This window comes from Zymoseptoria tritici, chromosome 1 (genome assembly GCF_000219625.1).
Source record: "Zymoseptoria tritici IPO323 chromosome 1, whole genome shotgun sequence".
In the NCBI taxonomy this organism is placed as follows: Eukaryota; Fungi; Ascomycota; class Dothideomycetes; order Mycosphaerellales; family Mycosphaerellaceae; genus Zymoseptoria; species Zymoseptoria tritici.
The window spans coordinates 3,540,533-3,558,386 of NC_018218.1; the positions used below are offsets into that span (position 1 = coordinate 3,540,533).

The 17,854-nt window shown below is 53.9% G+C and overlaps 8 protein-coding genes across 8 annotated transcripts; 5 read left to right on the forward strand and 3 right to left on the reverse strand.

Moving 5' to 3' along the window:
* Positions 1-900: 900 nt before the first annotated feature.
* On the reverse strand, positions 901-1,479 carry MYCGRDRAFT_89618 (uncharacterized protein; the record flags this gene model as incomplete). Its single annotated transcript, XM_003857195.1, has 1 exon — positions 901-1,479. One exon carries the CDS (start codon positions 1,477-1,479, stop codon positions 901-903), a length of 579 nt encoding a protein of 192 aa, XP_003857243.1.
* Positions 1,480-2,239: 760 nt separating this feature from the next.
* MYCGRDRAFT_102589 (uncharacterized protein) lies at positions 2,240-2,978 on the forward strand (the record flags this gene model as incomplete). The annotated part of the gene is made up of 2 exons (XM_003856369.1): positions 2,240-2,470; positions 2,540-2,978. The coding sequence occupies 2 exons, from the start codon at positions 2,311-2,313 to the stop codon at positions 2,887-2,889; spliced, it is 510 nt and encodes a 169-aa protein (XP_003856417.1).
* Positions 2,979-2,980: 2 nt separating this feature from the next.
* MYCGRDRAFT_107354 (uncharacterized protein) lies at positions 2,981-3,675 on the reverse strand (the record flags this gene model as incomplete). The annotated part of the gene is made up of 2 exons (XM_003857194.1): positions 2,981-3,013; positions 3,072-3,675. 2 exons carry the CDS (start codon positions 3,597-3,599, stop codon positions 2,981-2,983), a joined length of 561 nt encoding a protein of 186 aa, XP_003857242.1.
* A 456-nt stretch (positions 3,676-4,131) lies between these two features.
* MYCGRDRAFT_15276 (uncharacterized protein) lies at positions 4,132-5,088 on the forward strand (the record flags this gene model as incomplete). The annotated part of the gene is made up of 1 exon (XM_003856370.1): positions 4,132-5,088. A coding segment is annotated over one exon (957 nt), but the record flags the coding sequence as incomplete, so codon positions are not given.
* A 1,807-nt stretch (positions 5,089-6,895) lies between these two features.
* MgCDC14 (MgCDC14, mitotic control protein tyrosine phosphatase cdc14) lies at positions 6,896-9,006 on the reverse strand (the record flags this gene model as incomplete). Its single annotated transcript, XM_003857193.1, has 4 exons — positions 6,896-7,102; positions 7,154-8,466; positions 8,517-8,840; positions 8,898-9,006. 4 exons carry the CDS (start codon positions 9,004-9,006, stop codon positions 6,896-6,898), a joined length of 1,953 nt encoding a protein of 650 aa, XP_003857241.1.
* A 482-nt stretch (positions 9,007-9,488) lies between these two features.
* MYCGRDRAFT_107355 (uncharacterized protein) lies at positions 9,489-11,664 on the forward strand (the record flags this gene model as incomplete). Its single annotated transcript, XM_003856371.1, has 6 exons — positions 9,489-9,949; positions 10,088-10,185; positions 10,254-10,580; positions 10,632-10,706; positions 10,834-11,413; positions 11,608-11,664. 6 exons carry the CDS (start codon positions 9,653-9,655, stop codon positions 11,662-11,664), a joined length of 1,434 nt encoding a protein of 477 aa, XP_003856419.1.
* A 1,023-nt stretch (positions 11,665-12,687) lies between these two features.
* Positions 12,688-15,763, forward strand: MYCGRDRAFT_66501 (uncharacterized protein; the record flags this gene model as incomplete). The annotated part of the gene is made up of 2 exons (XM_003856372.1): positions 12,688-12,943; positions 13,000-15,763. 2 exons carry the CDS (start codon positions 12,867-12,869, stop codon positions 15,620-15,622), a joined length of 2,700 nt encoding a protein of 899 aa, XP_003856420.1.
* Positions 15,764-16,158: 395 nt separating this feature from the next.
* Positions 16,159-17,060, forward strand: MYCGRDRAFT_53447 (uncharacterized protein; the record flags this gene model as incomplete). The annotated part of the gene is made up of 4 exons (XM_003856373.1): positions 16,159-16,200; positions 16,260-16,332; positions 16,388-16,589; positions 16,659-17,060. The coding sequence occupies 4 exons, from the start codon at positions 16,159-16,161 to the stop codon at positions 16,864-16,866; spliced, it is 525 nt and encodes a 174-aa protein (XP_003856421.1).
* Between the last annotated feature and the right edge of the window lie 794 nt (positions 17,061-17,854).

Genomic DNA, 17,854 nt, shown 5'->3' on the forward strand with positions numbered 1-17,854 from the left:
CTCTCAGTGGGCGAACCAGAGAGAATTGCTGGAGTTCCAGATGTCTGCCGTCCGCAGCCCAGATGACGAGGCTAATCTCCAACGCTTGTCGCAAAACATTGAGGAGTTGAGGCGATTGTCTCAGCAGGCTCGATTGGGCTGAATGAGTGATGAAAGAGATGGGATGCGTCGATGGTGAGTTCTGACTGACGCGTGAATGGTGGTTGGATCTTTGCTGATTGTTTCAGACACTTCCCTTCAGGAAATTGCATTTCAACTCGCCAGAGGATACTCATGTTCCCATGAGACAATTCGGACCTTCCATTGGACCATCAGCTCCATGGACAGAGATATCCGTTTACCTGGCCTCCACACCATCCATCGGACTACCATGCCATGGCATCGAGGACAGATATTGGAAAGCCAGCCTCATCATCCATGCCACTGAACAGTGAAGCCAAAGGTCCTTGCCATCCGCGGAAAGGAAACACCTCTGGGAGTTCCGCACGGAATGGAAGGCGCCGTGCGCCTGCGCACTCTAGTCAGAGAGCTATTGGATATCTGCCGGATGCTGATTGCTCTTGTAAAGTCCGTTAGAGGCCGTCATGTCTGGCGGCTGTAGATTGAGATGTGTGAGAGAGATTGCGAGTTGAGTTGGGGAGACTGAGTTCGAGAATGAATTGAGCAGAGGAATTGGATCTATGGAATATATAGAATGATTAGGACTGGGTGGATTCAAATGGAAGGATGTTTGATTTGCTTTGAGTACCTCCACTCGCCTTATGACAAGACGCGAGACGCGAGACGTTGTCACTTTCGTAGAGTGGACTCTGAAGCCGCGCGTGCGCCAATCTAGAGGATTGCGAGCACTCTGTCTTCGAGTTGAGAGCCACGCAGCATGATCCGATCACATCCTCGGCATCAAGGGCCGCGCAGCCTCATGACAACCGGGTATAGATGTGGCATGCACCCCGAGCAACGGCAAGGTTCAACAAAGACGGTCTCGCTCTCGCCCAGCCACTCGCGGTAGAAGCCATGCCATTCCCGTTTCATGGTACGTCGCTCGGGATCAGTGAAGACCACAATCCTCATCGCTTCGTCCAGCGAACATCGGAATGCGGCCTGTGTAGATCCAAGTCCATCGACTTCTTCCCTGGAGATACCTCTCTCCATGTCTGGGACACATTCGTGCCGTACCGCATCGTCTTCTTGACGCCACGCAATGACGACGCCACGATCGCTCAAAGGAGAGCCATCGATGCTGTGCTCCTCATACTCCATGCGTACAATGATCACACACTGGCGAAAGGTAGGTCTCAACTTGTACTGCGCAGGTGGCAGATGCAGCTGGCTCTCCGCGGTGCAAAATTGATTTCGACGGGGCACTTCGTCAGGTAGCTTGGGGATCTCCTCGTCCAGTGTTGAGCACAATGCCTCATGGAAGTCTAGAATCTCCTTGACTGATGCAGGACCTGAGTCCGTTCTGGCTTGAAACTTCATGAGGAAGCAAAAGAAGCTTTCTGTGCGGATGATGTTAGCTCAGCCGTGACACACCCGTTGCATTTGTGCTACACAACGACAGATTTTCGAGTACTCACCGTGGCTAATGTCAGTATCTTCGGCTCTGGTGGGGTACCAGCGACGGTACAGCTTGTCATAAAGCTGTTCTATCCCATATCCGCAGCGGCCAACCTTGGCGACGAGGTAGACGGCACAATCTTTGAAGCAGAAATGGCGACAGTCTTCGGGTGTCAACTCTCCAAGGCGCTTCGCCGGGAGGCATCGGTAATTGTCCCGTGGCGCCCAGCTGAGCGAGCGCCCAGAGGTATACTCGGGACTGTCATCTGCGCTGTCTGCTGGAAAGAGGACTTTGCATGGAAGCTTGAATCTGACCAGTTCTTTGTCCCGGTGTGTTTCTTGATCTGCTCGGAGGATATCTACATGTAGGTCTTGGTCTTGCCCCTAGCACCGGCTGTTTCTCACCTTAGCAAAAGCAAGCCCCTCCTGACTTCTGGCCCGCCACCAGCTGCACGGTGTTGTTGCCCCACCTCAACCAGCCAGGGAATTCATCATCGCCTCTGCCATCGTAATCGACTCGCTGATGAACGGCGTCGGGTCTTTTCTGAGCTGCGAATCGTACCGTCTAGAAGACATACCTGGTAGTCCTAATCCCTCCGAATGCAGGCACTACTTCCTCCGCGCCTTCCCATCTGCCTCCGAGCTTCCCAAAGCTTATCGTCCTCGACTTTTCGCCCTCTCACATCATCCTCTCTATTGCTCCGCGTCAGACCAACACCGCAACCACTTTACAACCAAACACGAATCGCCGCCATGTCTTCCGCCACCACATTCTACGACTTCAAGCCCGTCGACAAGAAGGGTGAGGCTGTTCCGCTCGCCGACTACAAGGGCAAGGTCGTGCTCGTCGTCAACACCGCTTCCAAGTGCGGCTTCACACCTCAATTCGAGGGTCTTGAGAAGTTGTACAAAGGTATGTCATGCCTTCCGCGTACTTCGCGCAGCCTCACAACCTCCATCCTCTGACGCATCTCCCTCACAGACCTCAAGCCCTCCCACCCCGACTTTGAGATCATCGGCTTCCCATGCAACCAATTCGGTGGCCAAGACCCAGGCAGCAACGACGACATCCAGAGCTTCTGCCAGCTCAACTACGGCGTGTCATTCCCCATTCTGGGAAAGACTGAAGTCAACGGCGACAAGGCCGAGCCCGTGTGGGAGTGGATGAAGAAGAGCAAGCCGGGTCTCATGGGTCTGCAGCGCGTCAAGTGGAACTTTGAGAAGTTCTTGATCGGAAGAGATGGACTGGTCAAGGGACGCTGGGCCAGCACCACGTCGCCGGACAAGTTGAGGAGCGCAGTTGAGGAGGAGTTGAAGAAGCCTGCTGCCTGACTCGGCAAGCTTTGAAGACTGTCTGTGTGTCTATGGGGATAAGATAATGCCGTTAGTCTGGTGATGGAAGGACCGCAATGATACCCTCTTTTCAGCTCATGTCCACGCCATACTTCTCCCTCATCTGCGAGCATGTCAGTCGTCGGTTGACGAAGCTCACGTCCTTCATCATGCAAGCTTACCTCACCAACATCCAACGCTACCAGAAACCTCGACACGGTATTATACGCACACACAGTCGTCGTCAACTCCACCACCTCCCGATCACTGAACAACCCTTTGACCGTCTCAAACAGTCCATCCCTCACTATAATTCCCCTAGTCATCGCTTCCGTATATCTAAACACAGCCAAATGCTTTTCATCCAAGCCCTCTCCATCCCACTTCTCATCCTTGATCTTCTCAATCACATCCTTACTCAACACTCCACTCCGCTCCAAAATCGGCGCATGCTGCTCAAACTCGTAGTGCGCATAGTTGAGCGTTGCAACGCGGCAGATGGCCAATTCCCGTATGGAGTCGGGGAGCGTGGTTTGTGTGCGGATGGCTCTGAGGAAGGAATTCCAGCCGTCGGCGACTGGAGGGGCGTGAAGCAGGGCTTTATCGAGGGCGATGAGTTTTCCTCCGCGGCGTTCTTTGACGCGTTCGACGATGGCTTGGTCTTCGGGTGAGGACATTTGAGGGTCGTCTGGGATGTATGGGAGACGCATGTTGGCGGTATTGTGTCTGGAGATCCGGTTTCTGTTTGGGACGGTTCGGTGTTCAGATTGATTTTGACGATGTTTCCAAGTGTATCATTCGAAATTGTCGGAGAGTGTTGGACTCTCTGTTAAATGTATATCCCATATCTGAGAGCGAACAGAGCACCCCGCCGGCCCCTCAGCGACTTCGGCCAATGCAAGAGAGCCTCGAGACGAGGCTACCAGGCGTATCAGATATTCTCTGCAACAGATACCTCTGACATCTGTGGTTGTCCTTGCCATGCGACCTCTGAAATCTACGTTCACATCCATCTCGATGTGTTGGCCTTCTCAGTGTCTGCAACACAACTCCTCAGGTGCACCAAAAATCAGCCCGAATGCTGAGTACAGAGACAAACTTCCAATTGCCAGTCCAATGCCATGAGGACATCTCCCAAACATGGTCCGTAAAAGCAAGCTTCCCTCAGGACCAAAGACCAAACCGGTCAAACCATCCAAACCATCCAAAGGCGCTGTGGTGAAGGAGACGCCAGTTACGCCTCCAGCTCCTCCCACGGTTTCGACAGAACTTCAGCAAAAGTCATTAAACATCTTCCGCGACGCTCTTGATCCATCAAGTGAAGACTCCAACACCACCCTTCAAGAAGTCAAAGGCCACCTCTTCAACCGAGACTTTGCTGCCGCGTTCGGCAAGGAGGAGTACTTGCGCGTGTATGCTGGACGATGGAGTCCGAGTAGAGCACTCGGCTACACGCAAATTCTTCTCGATGTGCAAGATCTCATCGCCAGCGGAAAGAGTGATGTCGACGACGATGAAGAGCCTCCTTTCAGAGTCCTCTGCATTGGCGGTGGAGCTGGTGCAGAGCTCGTAGCCCTGGCTACGTGGGCGAGTCTGGAGGACACTCCTTTCCCAAGACTACAGGCGAAATTTCTCGACATTGCAGCTTGGGGTCCAGTCGTCACCGCGCTCCATGATGCTGTCACAAACGCTCCTCCGCTGTCACAGTATGCTTCCGCCGCAGCCAAGGAAGCTAATGAGCCACTCCTCCTTCCAGACGCTTTCAAGGTCACCTTCCAACAGCAGGACGCTCTCGAAATCACCGACAACAAACACTGTCAGCAATTCTTTGGTTCGAACGATCTGATCACGATGATGTTCACACTCAACGAGCTCTACTCGACTTCCCTGGCGAAGACGCAGCAGATGCTGGCACGCGTCACCGCTAGTTGCAGACCTGGCACCATCCTCCTCGTGGTCGACAGCCCTGGAAGCTACTCCACCGTCTCGATGAATGGCGCCGAAAAGAAGTATCCCATGCAGTGGCTGTTGGACTTCACACTCATTGGACCACCTAAGAAGGACCTGGGCGGTGCTGAAGGCTCGGTGAAGTGGGAGAAGCTGCTCGAGGACGAATCGAGATGGTACAGACTTCCGCCTGGATTGAAGTATCCGATTGAGCTCGAGAACATGAGGTATCAGATTCATATTTACAGACGCCTAGGAGCAAGCGCAGTGGTAGAGACATGAGGGAAAGACTGGAACTTTGGAAAACATCATCGAGGCACATCCGATTATCAATTGGACGTCTCGTCTACGGACGAACTTTCACACTGGGACGGTGGTCAAAAGGCCGGTATCTTGCCGCCGCATGGAGACACTCAGACGGATCATAGCCCAGTCATGATCGCATTCAAGAAAGATCACGACCTCTGGAGACAACGAAATGAAGAGGAACTTACTGTCGTTTCGGAAGCATTGCATTCGAGCAGGCGTAGTACCGCGGACTTACCTGTCTGCCACGTACGCCTGCCGTTGCGAGTCCTCAAATCAGATCCATGGTACTCGAGAAGACATCTGCCGCAATGCGACTTCACTCATCCGCCATCTTCACTCACCGTTGTCCAGCTTCGAGCTCGTTTCCGACCATCGATGCCATGAGAGCAGCACTCTCTAGTTCAAGTGCCACTGGATGTTGAACTTGCCTGTGATGCAACGGGTCAGCGGAATGTCCGGTACATCGAACACCGCTCTGTGTTCAACGTACCTGGGGGATCGAGAGCGCCGCCCGTGAGTCCCTTGAAAGCGCCGACCGACAAGTCGAGGTGGTCCGCGTCGCAGCCGGGACAGGTATCGACGACCTTGGCGGTGATGGTGGTGCCCACGCCGTTGTTACCTTCGCCTCCGCCGCTGTTGGTGATGGTGACGGTCTGACCGCAGAGAGCTGTTGAGAAGCTGTCAGTACAGGTTTGGGAGGGTGAGGAAGAATGCAGGCGGACTCACCGTTGCCCGACTGGGCGATGGCGACGATCAAGTCATTGTCTCCGTGGTACTCGCCGCAAGACCCAGCGACGCCGCCTTGGAGGTAGTAGGTGGCCACGCCGTTGTGGGTTGGACCGCGCTTCTCGAAGGCGACGGCGAGAGCGGTGCTGGCGAGGCTTGCGATGGTGAAGAACTGCATCTTGGTGTGTGGTTCTTGTTGGAAGATGTTGTGGTGTGAGTGTGTGTTGGAGTTGGAGGTTGGTGTCAAGAAGAGGGGGCTGGGGGGTGGTGAGAGCAGATACTTAAAGGGCGGAGTTGTCTGTGTCGAGTCTGGCACATGAAGTGAATGAGGACGATGGAGTGAATGGAGATGACGAAGTAAATGAGGACGATGGATTGAATGGGATGATGAAGTGAGTGAAATGAAGTGAGGTTTCTCTGCCTCCCTTGTCCCATTTCCTACTTCATTCACTCTAGAATCTGATGTTGTGAACGGTGCGTCCACATGCTGCTGCGTTTGTCAGTAATGCCCTTTGAAGCTCAATCCTTCTCCGACGTCCAACGCCAGCATATCACTTCACTCGAGTTGCCACATGAAGGCTTGGTCGAGACGTGAACGCCGTCCTCAACTGACGAGATCGTTCTACGTGTGGTCAGCACGCTCTAGTCGCACTGTTCACTATGCGACTTCTTGAAATACGCCAAGGCTTTCACGTGCAAGCGGCTCTCGCAAGCTACACCAGTGGGAATGCACGGACGAGTGCGACTCGATTAATGTTGAAGAAGGAATGAGCATGCTCGTCATAAGTATAGCATTGATCGAACACGGCACCGGCGCGCATTGACAAGAAGTAAGAAGAGGTCCATTCCATCCACCCGAACAGACCAAATAACGCAAAACGCCGAGCTTTCCCATCCCATTTCTCATGCCGTTCCGAAACCGTAAAACATCAACACTCCCATCATAGCGCCGTGCGGAAAGACCAGCCGTGACATGAATACGAAATCTGATGACCCCTTCGTCCTGCAAACATCAACTGCCGCACTAAGAGCTCTTCTGCGCGCGAAGGGCTTGCGGGCCTCCGACACTGCCGACTCTGCCGCTGGTCTTGCGAACACTGGTCTTGCCCTCGGTGCTACGACGGATCGGCGAAGAGCGCTTGCCGACGCTCAAGCTTCCTACTCCACTACCACTGCGAACGCCTGGAGTTCTGGCACGGGAAGGTGTCGCGGCGACCGGTGCCGTCTCCATCTCGTCGACCGTTTCTGGTCGATTCTCGGAGTCGCTCGTGTCGGTTGGGACATCCCACTTTGTCGTGGTGGTCGTTGTGGTCGTGCAGGAGACAGCTCTTCGCTTTCCACTGCGGCTGACGGGCGACTGGCTAGCCTTGCGAGCGAGCATACGAAGAGCGTATTCGTCTTCACTTTCGTTGGGACGAGCAACTCGGGTTCGTTGTACGCTCACGCTTCCACTGTCTGGCTTGACGTCAAATGGCTGATTCTCGGTCATCACTCGTCGCCCACCATAGATCTTGTTTGTCTTGCGAGGCTGTCCCGGAGTTGGCGCTGGAAGGTTCTCGTCCGCAACCCCCAAGCTGTTCTTCAGATCCTCTGTAGAGCTGTATGCCGTAGCGGAAGCCTCGTTGTTGGTAATTTCTCCCAACGCCCGTCGTGGGCTTGCAACATGGCGCTCAGCATTCGGAGGGGTGAACGTCTGGCCGTTGCTCGCCACTCGTCGGCTTGCAGACCGCTGAATTCTGGTCGGTGTTGCTGGAGGCATAGACGCGAAAATCTTCTGCTTGAGAGTGTCCTCAAACCACCATTCTCGGAAAGTTCCTTGGTTCAGGTGCAGCCAGTGCTGCTGCGGTCCGACCACCATACCTGGACGCATGAATCGCATGAATGCAATGACTTCGTTCGCCGTGAAACCATGGCGGTAGATCAGATAAGCGCCGATCAGACACCCCGTTCGGCCAAGGCCAGCCTTGCAGTGAACAGCAATACCCTTGTGATCTTTGTTGATCGTGTTGTGAGCCAGGTCGACAAACTTCCGCACAATGCTCAATGCTGGGCATGTGCCGTCATCGAAGATCATGTCCATGTGTCTGATACCCAGTGCGGTGAAGTAGCTCGGAGAGTAGAGCTCAGAGTTCAATCGAACGACCAAGCCGATACCGCGTTCGGCGAAGTGTCCGAGCACATTCTTGAAAGGTTGAGGAATTGTCTTGTCGCGGGATAGTGCCGAGACTGATCTCGGCAGCTGTGCATATAGCGGATCGGTCGGCGGGATCACTGTTGTTGGCTGATGTTGTGGTGATGCAAATGCCAGAAAGTCGGGTGATATCCAGTTGAAGTCTCCCATATCCACGCGCTCGTACTTTTCATACTCCTCCAGGCTGAACTCTTTTAGACCGACCAGCCCTTCTTCCTTGGCCTTCCAAACACCGTATACCACATCTTGAATTGTGAGAGAGTAGTCGGCCTGACTGTAGCCAGCGTCGCGGAACGGCATACATGGCGGGTCCATTTGGGCGATGGGTGCGAGAGCGAGATGTGGTGGCCAGTTCTGGATTAGAACCATGTATGTTGCAAGAATGCATGCTGCATTTGCCCGACCTGAAACTCTGGTTAGTCCGCGCTCGATCAATTGTAGGCTTTCCACATACTGCGCGAGTCCGCATGACTCCAGAATACTACTGGCTTGTTCTCATTGTCTGGGTGTCCAAGAACCTCGTGTAATTGTACGGCAAAGCGGTAAAGATGTCCGATGTGCAGTGGACCAAAGTCGGCATGGAAGGCATTGTAGAGCAGGGTTCGGTCGATCGAGAAATAGTGCGGAGGTTGAGAAGGGATCAATCCGGAGGCGCTCTGCGGGCCAGCGTGTGCTCGAGAAGACCGCTTGTTCGGTGATCGAGACTGCTTGGGCGCTGGGTAAGGGAAGGGAGTCTTTTCGTCGGGGGTGTGGGTGTAAGATGCGAGGTAGAGTCGATCTGTAAAGATTAAAATGGCCATGTTAGTAATGCGGTCCCGGCGGGATGTATTTGAACACTCGTGCGATTGATTAAACTCACTCTCGATGTACTCGATCACCTGGCCATAGCTGGTCACGGAAGGCACTTCCCCTCTGCTGCTTGAGGAGCGGGGAGAGTGCGGCATGTCTTCGTTGAGCGCCTTCCTTGGTGATGTGAAGTTGTTCAGTCTGTAAAGAGGAGGAGTGTCCCGATGTTGTGTCTGCTTTGTGAAACGGCAAGAACGATGCAGTGTCGGTGAATGCAATGGCTCAATGCGATCGAGTGCTCTGTGACATGTGATGACAACGGGATCGAGAGGAAGATGAAGTATCAATGTCGACGGTCCGGTGGTTGAGGAGAAGGAATGAACAAGCACACGCTCGAGCGGAGAGGATGTATCGTGGTTAGAAATGCAGAGAGACCTGACGTTGCTGTTATGGGAATGTCGAGCTTCTTGTTGTGTAAACTCAAACCTTAAATCCGGGACAAACAATCCGTTGTCTGGCAACTGAGGAAGGAGCGGTTGTCGGCCCGCTCCGTCTCCACGACTCAATGTCGAGGGTCGGCAAGAGTCCTGAATTACCACCCCGGGGCGACGACGTAAAAGGACGGACAAGTCAAGAGAACACCGATCAAGAAGTACTGACGAGATCATTGTACACTGTCAAAAGTGTGCTGCCGATTCACCGATTACGCTGGTCCAAGTGGTCAAGATACTTTCGTTGGCCTCCGTCGGTCCCTGCTTCCTCTCCTCGAACGAGGACCATACCATCCAGCGGCCGATTGGAACAATGCTCATCCGCAGAGGGAAAGAGGAGGGCTGGCTGAATTGGAGTCTCGAAGCTACGCACCAATGGGCGAGATCGAGCGGCATCAAATTCACCAACGCCACGCCTGCTATCGTCCCGGGACGAGGCATTGGACTACTGGCCGACCATGATCTTTCCTCGCCGCCTTCGAGCCAGATGCCGCTGGAAGTTCTTGCGATAGCAGAGGATCTTGTACTCTCCTTGGAGACGATAAAACAACACGCACTGTTCGACCGCGATTTCCGGGAAGTGCTTGAGAGTCTGGGCCAATTTGGTACGGTAGGTACATCCAATTTGTTGCATCTCAGCGGAAGCAGACCGTCTGCTGTTGTCCACATTTTCCAATCCTGACTTATCCTCTCGTCTGCCCGTTCCGACTGTCACCAGCCAAGAGCTGATTTCTTATTCTTTCCTCAGACTCCTCGCGGAGCCATTCTTACCTTTCTTTTGTTCAACGCCACCATCTCCTGCCCACATCTTTCAGAAAAAGTTGGAGTTCACAGCGCATTCACCGAGTGAGTAGAGACGATCTCCTTCAACAAAATGCCCGCTTAACCTCCTGTATTACTGACCAGTGGCACAGCTACGTCAAAACACTTCCGTGCGAGCATCTACCGACCTTCTGGACTCCGGATGAGCTGAGTCTACTTGCTGGAACCACACTAGCTCCAGCCATATCTGCAAAGCTGAAGAGTCTCCGGCGAGAGTACGACCTACTCTGCAGCTCGACAGGAACTCGATGGTACAAAATCGTGCAGCAGCACATAAGCTTCGACGACTGGTTGCAGGTCGACGCCTTCTTCCGCTCCCGTGCTCTGGACTTCCATGGCAACTGCATGATCCCTGGTATGGATTTGGCCAGCCATGCTGCTGGCGAGGATACCAACACATTCTACGATCGTCAAGATGGGTGAGTGAAGTCTATGTGTCTGAGACCATCGATGCTGATATGGAGACTTAGCAAATATATCTTGTGGCTCATGAAGGGCAAGGAAGTGAAGAAAGGTCAAGAAATTACCATAACTTATGGCGACGAGTACGTATATGTCATCTAGATCAGTGGTGACAAGTGTGTGCTGACAATCTGTCATCAGGAAAGGCGCCTGCGAGTGCGTGTAGGTTTGTTGCAAGCCGGAAGGCGATCTGCTAACCATTGGCTGTAGGATGTTGTTCTCGTATGGCTTCATAGACCAAGACATGGAGTCCGCGGAGACACTATTCCTCAGCCTGGCTATTCCCGACGAGGACCCTTCCAAGATCTCGAAAATCAAGTTCGCGGACTGTGCCCCTGGGTTCAAAATCATCGATACGAGTGACCAACCTGCCGTGGGAAGCGAGACTCACGAGTCCAGGAGCGGTGACATCGACTGGACCGGTGACTTCATCTGGTTGCTCTGCGTCGGTCACGAAGATGGTTTCCAACTCCAGCTCGCACGGACAGTCGACGGAGCAGAAGAAGTGGAAGCGACATTCCAAGGAGAAACGCTTTCTGATGCTCGCGATTTGCGCCGAAAACTGTCCCAGTCCTCTCTCTGGGATGTATATCGCCTTCGAGCTGTCGTGATCCTCCAACAGCGTGTATACGACCAATTACAAGTCTTGTATGGCACGCAGGAAGGCATTGAGAGCCTTCCACGAGGTGATACCACCAACATTGGCGAGCCGCAGTACGAGCTTGCGACGAAGCTGCGCCGTCTTGAGTTTGGGCTGTTGGAAACAGCATATGAGGATTTCGAACGGCAGGTGAGTCCAACGTCTTCTTATTTCACCCCTGACATCATCTATTTTGCATCTGTCGTCTGCGCTATGCCTACACAACATCTGCATCTATCCGGATCGGTCCAGATGGCGATCCGACAAGCCGAGAGCGCCGCTTCACAGCTTCGATCCGTTGACCATTTTTTTGCTGCGCGGCGAAGCTGACTGTACTCGTGCAGAAATTGGAGCTCGCAGAATCAGCTGTGGTCAAGGATTACCTTGCAGGTGACATCTGATTCCCACGGCTCCTATAATTTCTCGTGAGCGCGACTTTCTCCGCAATGTTCGGATAAAGTAGCTTTGTATCTTCCAAAGCATGTTGCTTGTTCCGGCATTTGTGTGGGGTAGTCCAGGCTGTTCTACGTCACGCTCGCTGCTCGTCGAAAGACTGGAGGATCTTGCAGTTGTGCGAGCGCGCTTCTTCACCAGCACTTCGCAAGGCCTGCGTATACGCACACCCGCCACGGCAGAACAACCATAGGATTTTGTCAACAAGACGCTGACAGAAACGTCGGGTTGGTGCTCTCAAATACTGTACGAAGAAGCTGCCAAGCAAGCACTGCTGCTGTGACAGTTCAACGCATCTCCCCTGCTGGGCCTCGATGATAATAAGATCAGGCGATAGGGAAAAGCTGGGGCGAGACTACGCCTGTGAGAGCATCGCGTTGCTTTGGAAGCCATCTGCCCCGCCTTTGGTCTGCATAGAGTTTATACCCCAGCATCATGATCATCGCGCTCATCAGTGATCACATCGTTGTTCGCCAAGTTCGACTTTGTCCAAGGATGCGGAAGTTTACGGCTCACTATCATGGGATAGAGCTACATGAATACTGCAGGACCGCGCGGATGTATGGATGGATGCGCAACAGGCATTGCAGTCGCCAAAGCAGCCCTGCCATGCTTCGACCATAGCTCCGGTCGACGATCGTCGAATTCTCGGCGCAGGGGAAGGGTTTGACACCAGTGATTCGCTGATCGGGGCTGATTCAAGCTGATCTCTCCTCCAATGGGCCCCAGCTCCAACTCTATCGGCTTCGACTCACCAATGACATTTCTCGAGAGCTGATAGCTCTGCTCCGCAAAAGTGATCGTGTGAGAGGCGCCGAGTGTGGAGTGAGCGTGCTGCCCGTGTTTCCCCAGATTCTGGGTGTCTGGCTCTTCCTGCAGAGTGCCCTTGATTAACTGATTGAGAAGTCTCCACAACCTTCTGCTCCAACACCTCAGTCTATGCGAAAGTCCTGGATCGATCCGTCGGCTCACACACACACTCTCCCTTTCGAGTCCTTGACATATTACTATCTCACAGGCGCTATCACAATCTGCATATCTACAGTACGCCGCAGAGTGTGACGGCCGAAGAGGACCGGCCAAAGGGCTCGAGCCTGAAAGGACGCCGCCCTCATATCGGAGCCAGGACATCTTCTCACACCCCGCCAACATGCCAGGCATTCTCCCCATGAAGGTCATCAAGGTCGGCACGAACGCACAGAGTCGAATTGCTCAAGCCTGCGATAGGTCAGTCTCCCTTTGACCGAACGATCCGACCGCCATTGACCAGTGTTACACGACAGATGTCGGAGCAAGAAGATCCGCTGTGACGGTATCCGACCGTGCTGTTCGCAATGCTCCAACGTCGGATTCGAATGCAAAACGAGCGACAAGCTCAGCCGAAGAGCATTCCCTCGAGGATACACAGAGTCGCTCGAGGAAAGAGTGCGCGTGTTGGAAACCGAGGTCAGGGAGTTGAAGGACCTGTTGGATGAGAAGGACGAGAAGATTGACATGCTTTCGCGGATATCTCCCAATTCAGCGCACTCCATACAGATCACATCGTCGCGGCGACAGTCGACACCATCTGAAAAGTCGGCGGTAAGAGCGACGGAATCTCCACCCAAGGACGATGTGTTCAACGTCCAGCAGTCACCATATCTCCTCGATGATGCTGGTGCCGACTCCTACTTTACTGGCACGTCAAGCGGTCGGACGTTCATTGAGGCTTTCAAAAACAGAGTCCAGGAAGATGGGCGTTCGGCAAGCGAGATCAATACTGGAGCGCTTCTTGCTGGCGTTCCCAAGACGCCGGAGTCTACTAATGCCGCCTCCAACCCCGTGACCTTCAAGGCGCCTCCACGACTAGTCTCCGACCAGCTTATCAACATCTTCTTCCAGGAGTGGGCGCCACTATATCCAGTTCTTCACCGTCCGACATTTTTGACCTTGTACGGCCGCTACGTTGCTGATTGCGACGCCGTTACGGACAGGTCTGAACTTGCACAGCTAAATCTGGTCTTTGGTATAGCAGCTCTTTCAAGTGGATCGAGGGCATCCGGCGACTTGGAAAGTTTCGAGACACAGTGGAAAGCTGCTCTGGACTCGATCATCACTGACAGTTCGATGAGCACACTGCAAGCACTCATCCTGGCACAAATCTTTTGCGTGCAGCAAGGCGATCTCACCAGACTTCTCACCTACAAAGGCCTATCTTTCAGCTTGTCGGCACGTCTTGGCCTGCACCAGTCTCAAAAACGATTTGCATTGGGAACATTGACGTGTGAGACCAGAAAGAAGGTCTTTTGGACGCTGTACACCGTCGATTGCTTCACTGCCGTCGTGCTTGGTCTACCCAGGCAGTTGAAGGACGACGACATCAGCTGCGAATTCCCGGTCGATGCCGACGACGAATACGTGACAGATCGTGGCTTTCAACCCACTCTTCCTGGCGAATCAACCAAGTTGTCGAGCGCCCTGGCTCTCTTCCGTGCATCGCAGATCCTGTCCAAAGTCCTCGAAGAAGTCTACCCAGCCAAGACCTCGTATGAGTTGTCTTTCCGGAAGCTCAGTGAGCTCTCCGATGAGTTGGACGCCTGGAGCACCGCTTTGCCACCTCATCTACGACTACAATTCACCCAGGACAAACCGAGCACTGGCACCATCAGCAGCCGATCGCCACTGTTGTCGCTGACCTACCACTACATTCGCGCATTGATCCACCGACCAGCCATTTGTGCTTCCCTTGGCTCGCGGTCGTCGTCTTCGATGATCGCGCTGGGCAATTCGTGCAAGCACATGATACAGATTGTGCAGCTGCTGGACGAGAGATGTCTGAGTTTTACATTTTGCCTCAATCGCGACGAAACTCTTGTCCTTGCCGGGTTCGGTCTGCTGTTCCAAGGACTGGGATTGGACGCTGGGTCCAAAATGCTGAAAGATAACAATAAGATGATCTCCTCTGCTGTTCAAGTCTTGAACAAGACCGAAGCACCCTGCGTAGCCGAGTTCGAGCGCGTGGCCACTTTTTTCATTGGAGTACCGACACAGACAGCACCTCTGCCACCACCGGCGGTCAAGCCGAAAGCGAAGATTCCAGCTCTCTCGCGCCACAACTCTGATGGTGGTTCGACGACACAGTCCACGAGCCTGCCGTCCTCAACTAGGAAGCAACTCAAAGCGATTGCCTCTCGATTTACCGCTACTGCCACGTCGAAACCTGGCAAGCTTGACGCTCCTGACGGTGGCCGCAGAGCGACTGCTCATACGATCTGCCTCCACCCCTCAAACGTCCTGACGCAGAGCCAGCCAGCACTGCTGCCGGCAATCGCTCGATCTGAGCCTGCTCGCAGTCCAGCGAACATGTACAGTCGTCCAACATCCACTGCAGCTCCACGACCATCTGCGCCGCCGCCACAGCTTAAACCGAAGCCTCGCTCCCTTCCGCAGGCCGTTTCAAATCTAGACTACCTGTCCTTTGGCAATGAGCCCGACGCTGCTTCAGAGCCTGTTAAATCTCAGAACGTCCAACCGATCAAGACCGAGCCGGCCCCGACGGACTGGGAGAAACTCCTTGGAAGTCTCGACAATGGTCAGACGAACATATTCGACGCATGCTACGGCGGACCTCCCGTCGATGCTCTTGACACCCCTCCCATGAGTCTACCAAACACGATTCCCTTGGCGACCCTCGTCGACAACTCCATCGCCTGGAACGCCGATCTTTGGGCGCTCTGTCCTACAGAGACCAACACCAGCGCCAGCTCCGGGCCTAGCTCGGGCACTGGTCAAGCTGCTAGTGTACTTTCTTTCAGCACTGATGAGGGTTTAAGCAGCTCGGAGGATTTCGCTGCGGACTGGACGAATGCGAGCAGCCATAATGACGGCTTCATGATCATGCCGAACGGGGATGATTTCTGGCAGTGAGCTGTCTGAAAATAATGAAAGACATGCAAGAGACAAATTATGAGCCGGGCGATTTAAGCGATTTGATAGCCACAAATTGGAGTATGTTCGCGATGATTGTATGTAACGTGGCGGAAATGTTACGACATCGGACATTCTTGTACGGCCTACATCGTCTCTGTTCTCACGAGCCATATCATGGTCCCCAAGCTCTGCGTCGCGGTACGATGGTCATATGGCCTCATTCAGTGGTTCTGCCCACCCACGGCGCAGAATGGCGACTTCTGGACAAGGTATGCGCAGTTTGAGCGACAGAAGGGAGGCGACGAATCCACGTGGGCCATCGTGCTGCTCGTGCTCCTTCCACAAGACCAATGACGTACCCCCTGTCAGCGATCCCAGATCACAAGGAAGGAAGGTGTGAACGTAACATGATGAAGCAGCCTGGACATGGAAGAACGAGCGACATCAATGCTTTCGCAAACAGCGTATCTTTCGCCTCACTGACTTTCAACCCTACGCGAAGTCTACTACAAACCGACGATACTCTCGCAACCATGACCGACAAAGACACTTCCACTCTTCAGTCATATGTCGACGTGAGTTGCAAGCAACCTACCTGCACAGCAAATGCTCGAATCCACTAACATCGCAGCAGAGTGCGACAGGAGCAGTCCAAAGCGCCATTGGCTCTCTCACAGGCAACACCACCGACCAAGCGCGAGGAGAACGTACGTACCATTCAAACAACGATCTACTGTCGTCCCAAACTGACATGATCGACAGAAAAGAAAGACGTTGCTCAAACCAAAGAGGAGCTCTCTCACGCCGGAGCCAACATCGGAGGCCACTCCATATCAGCCTCTGGCGTGGCGAAGAACGATCCCAATCGCAGTGAAGGCAACTGGAATCAGACCGTCGGCTCCGGAAAGGAGTTTGTAGGCGGAGCGTTGGGTCTTGATGGGTTGAAGAAGGAGGGACAGCAGCAGTGAGTGTCATCCACTTGGTTCTAAAGTAGCTCATACTGCGAGAAGAAGACTGATGCAGCTGCGAGCAGGAACGAGGAAGGTAAGGCTCAGGAGGCCGCCGGCCAACTCAACGATCTCGGAACTGGTTTCATGAACCGTGTGTCTGGTACTGTTGGTGGTGCTGTCGCTGGTCTGACGGGTGACCGAGAGGCCCAGGCCAAGGCTCAGGAGAAGCATGATGTCGGAAAGACATTGCAGAGAGGCGTAGAGGCGGAGGTATCAAAGCAGGCTCAGTAAGGGTCGGAAGGGAAGTGGTTGAGGAGTTATTGTCTGCGGTGATCGCAGTGACCACGACCAAAGTCCCGGGTCGATTGTCGTTCCCTTGTCGCCATCTCGATCGGTCTTACATGCTTGCACTGCACGTACCGTTTTGCTGGGATATAGTTCTATCCAGGTAGCCCTGTAAAGTTACCAACTCATTCATCGCCGTCATGCTTGATTCTGCTCTCATCAGTGAGTTCAATCCGCAACGCGCCCTGCCCAGAGCTGCCTTGCCCGTCACAACTCGGCGCAATCGCATACGACGGAGGGTAAGAAGAGTCCATGTATGCCTAGCAGGCCGAAGAAGCAGCCGAGCGAAAGGCAACTAGGTATGGAGGTAAGGTATGAGTTGAGTTCGGAGCATTAACTTGGAATGGGCCGATGCTCCTCCCGACTTCTCCGCCGGATCGGTCAGCAGCCATGTCATCGCATCGGCCACGATGAGACTCGCCAACCTCGACATCCCGCCCGCAGCAAGCAATCCTTCACCCTCGTCGTCCTTCCGCCCTGTTTGTCCTCGTCGCATTGCATGTCGCATCGCCAATCATCATGACCACCATTGACCAGCGCAAGAACTGGCCGCGATAACAATTGCTCTTCCGCCCGGCCCGGCCTCGAACATTCTCCTCCCATTTGAAGATCCACATCGCCGGCATAAACACAAGACCACGATACAAGAAGGCTGCTCATTCATAGACCAGACCAAGTACACCTCGTCATAAACGAACACTCGAATCATGGGCGACCACCACTCGTGCCCGGGAACGCCGCGGACTGGCGAGGGCAATCGCGGAAGGTCAGCCATGGCCGAAGCGATGTCAAAGACGCCAATTCGACGAGAATCCTTCGATCGGAGTGGAGGCTTCCCTCGAATGAACAACAAAACACCCCGCCGCTTCTCCACAGGCGCCGCGAAAATCCCAATGCCCACACCACAGGTCCTCTTGTCGCAAGCGGCGGCAGA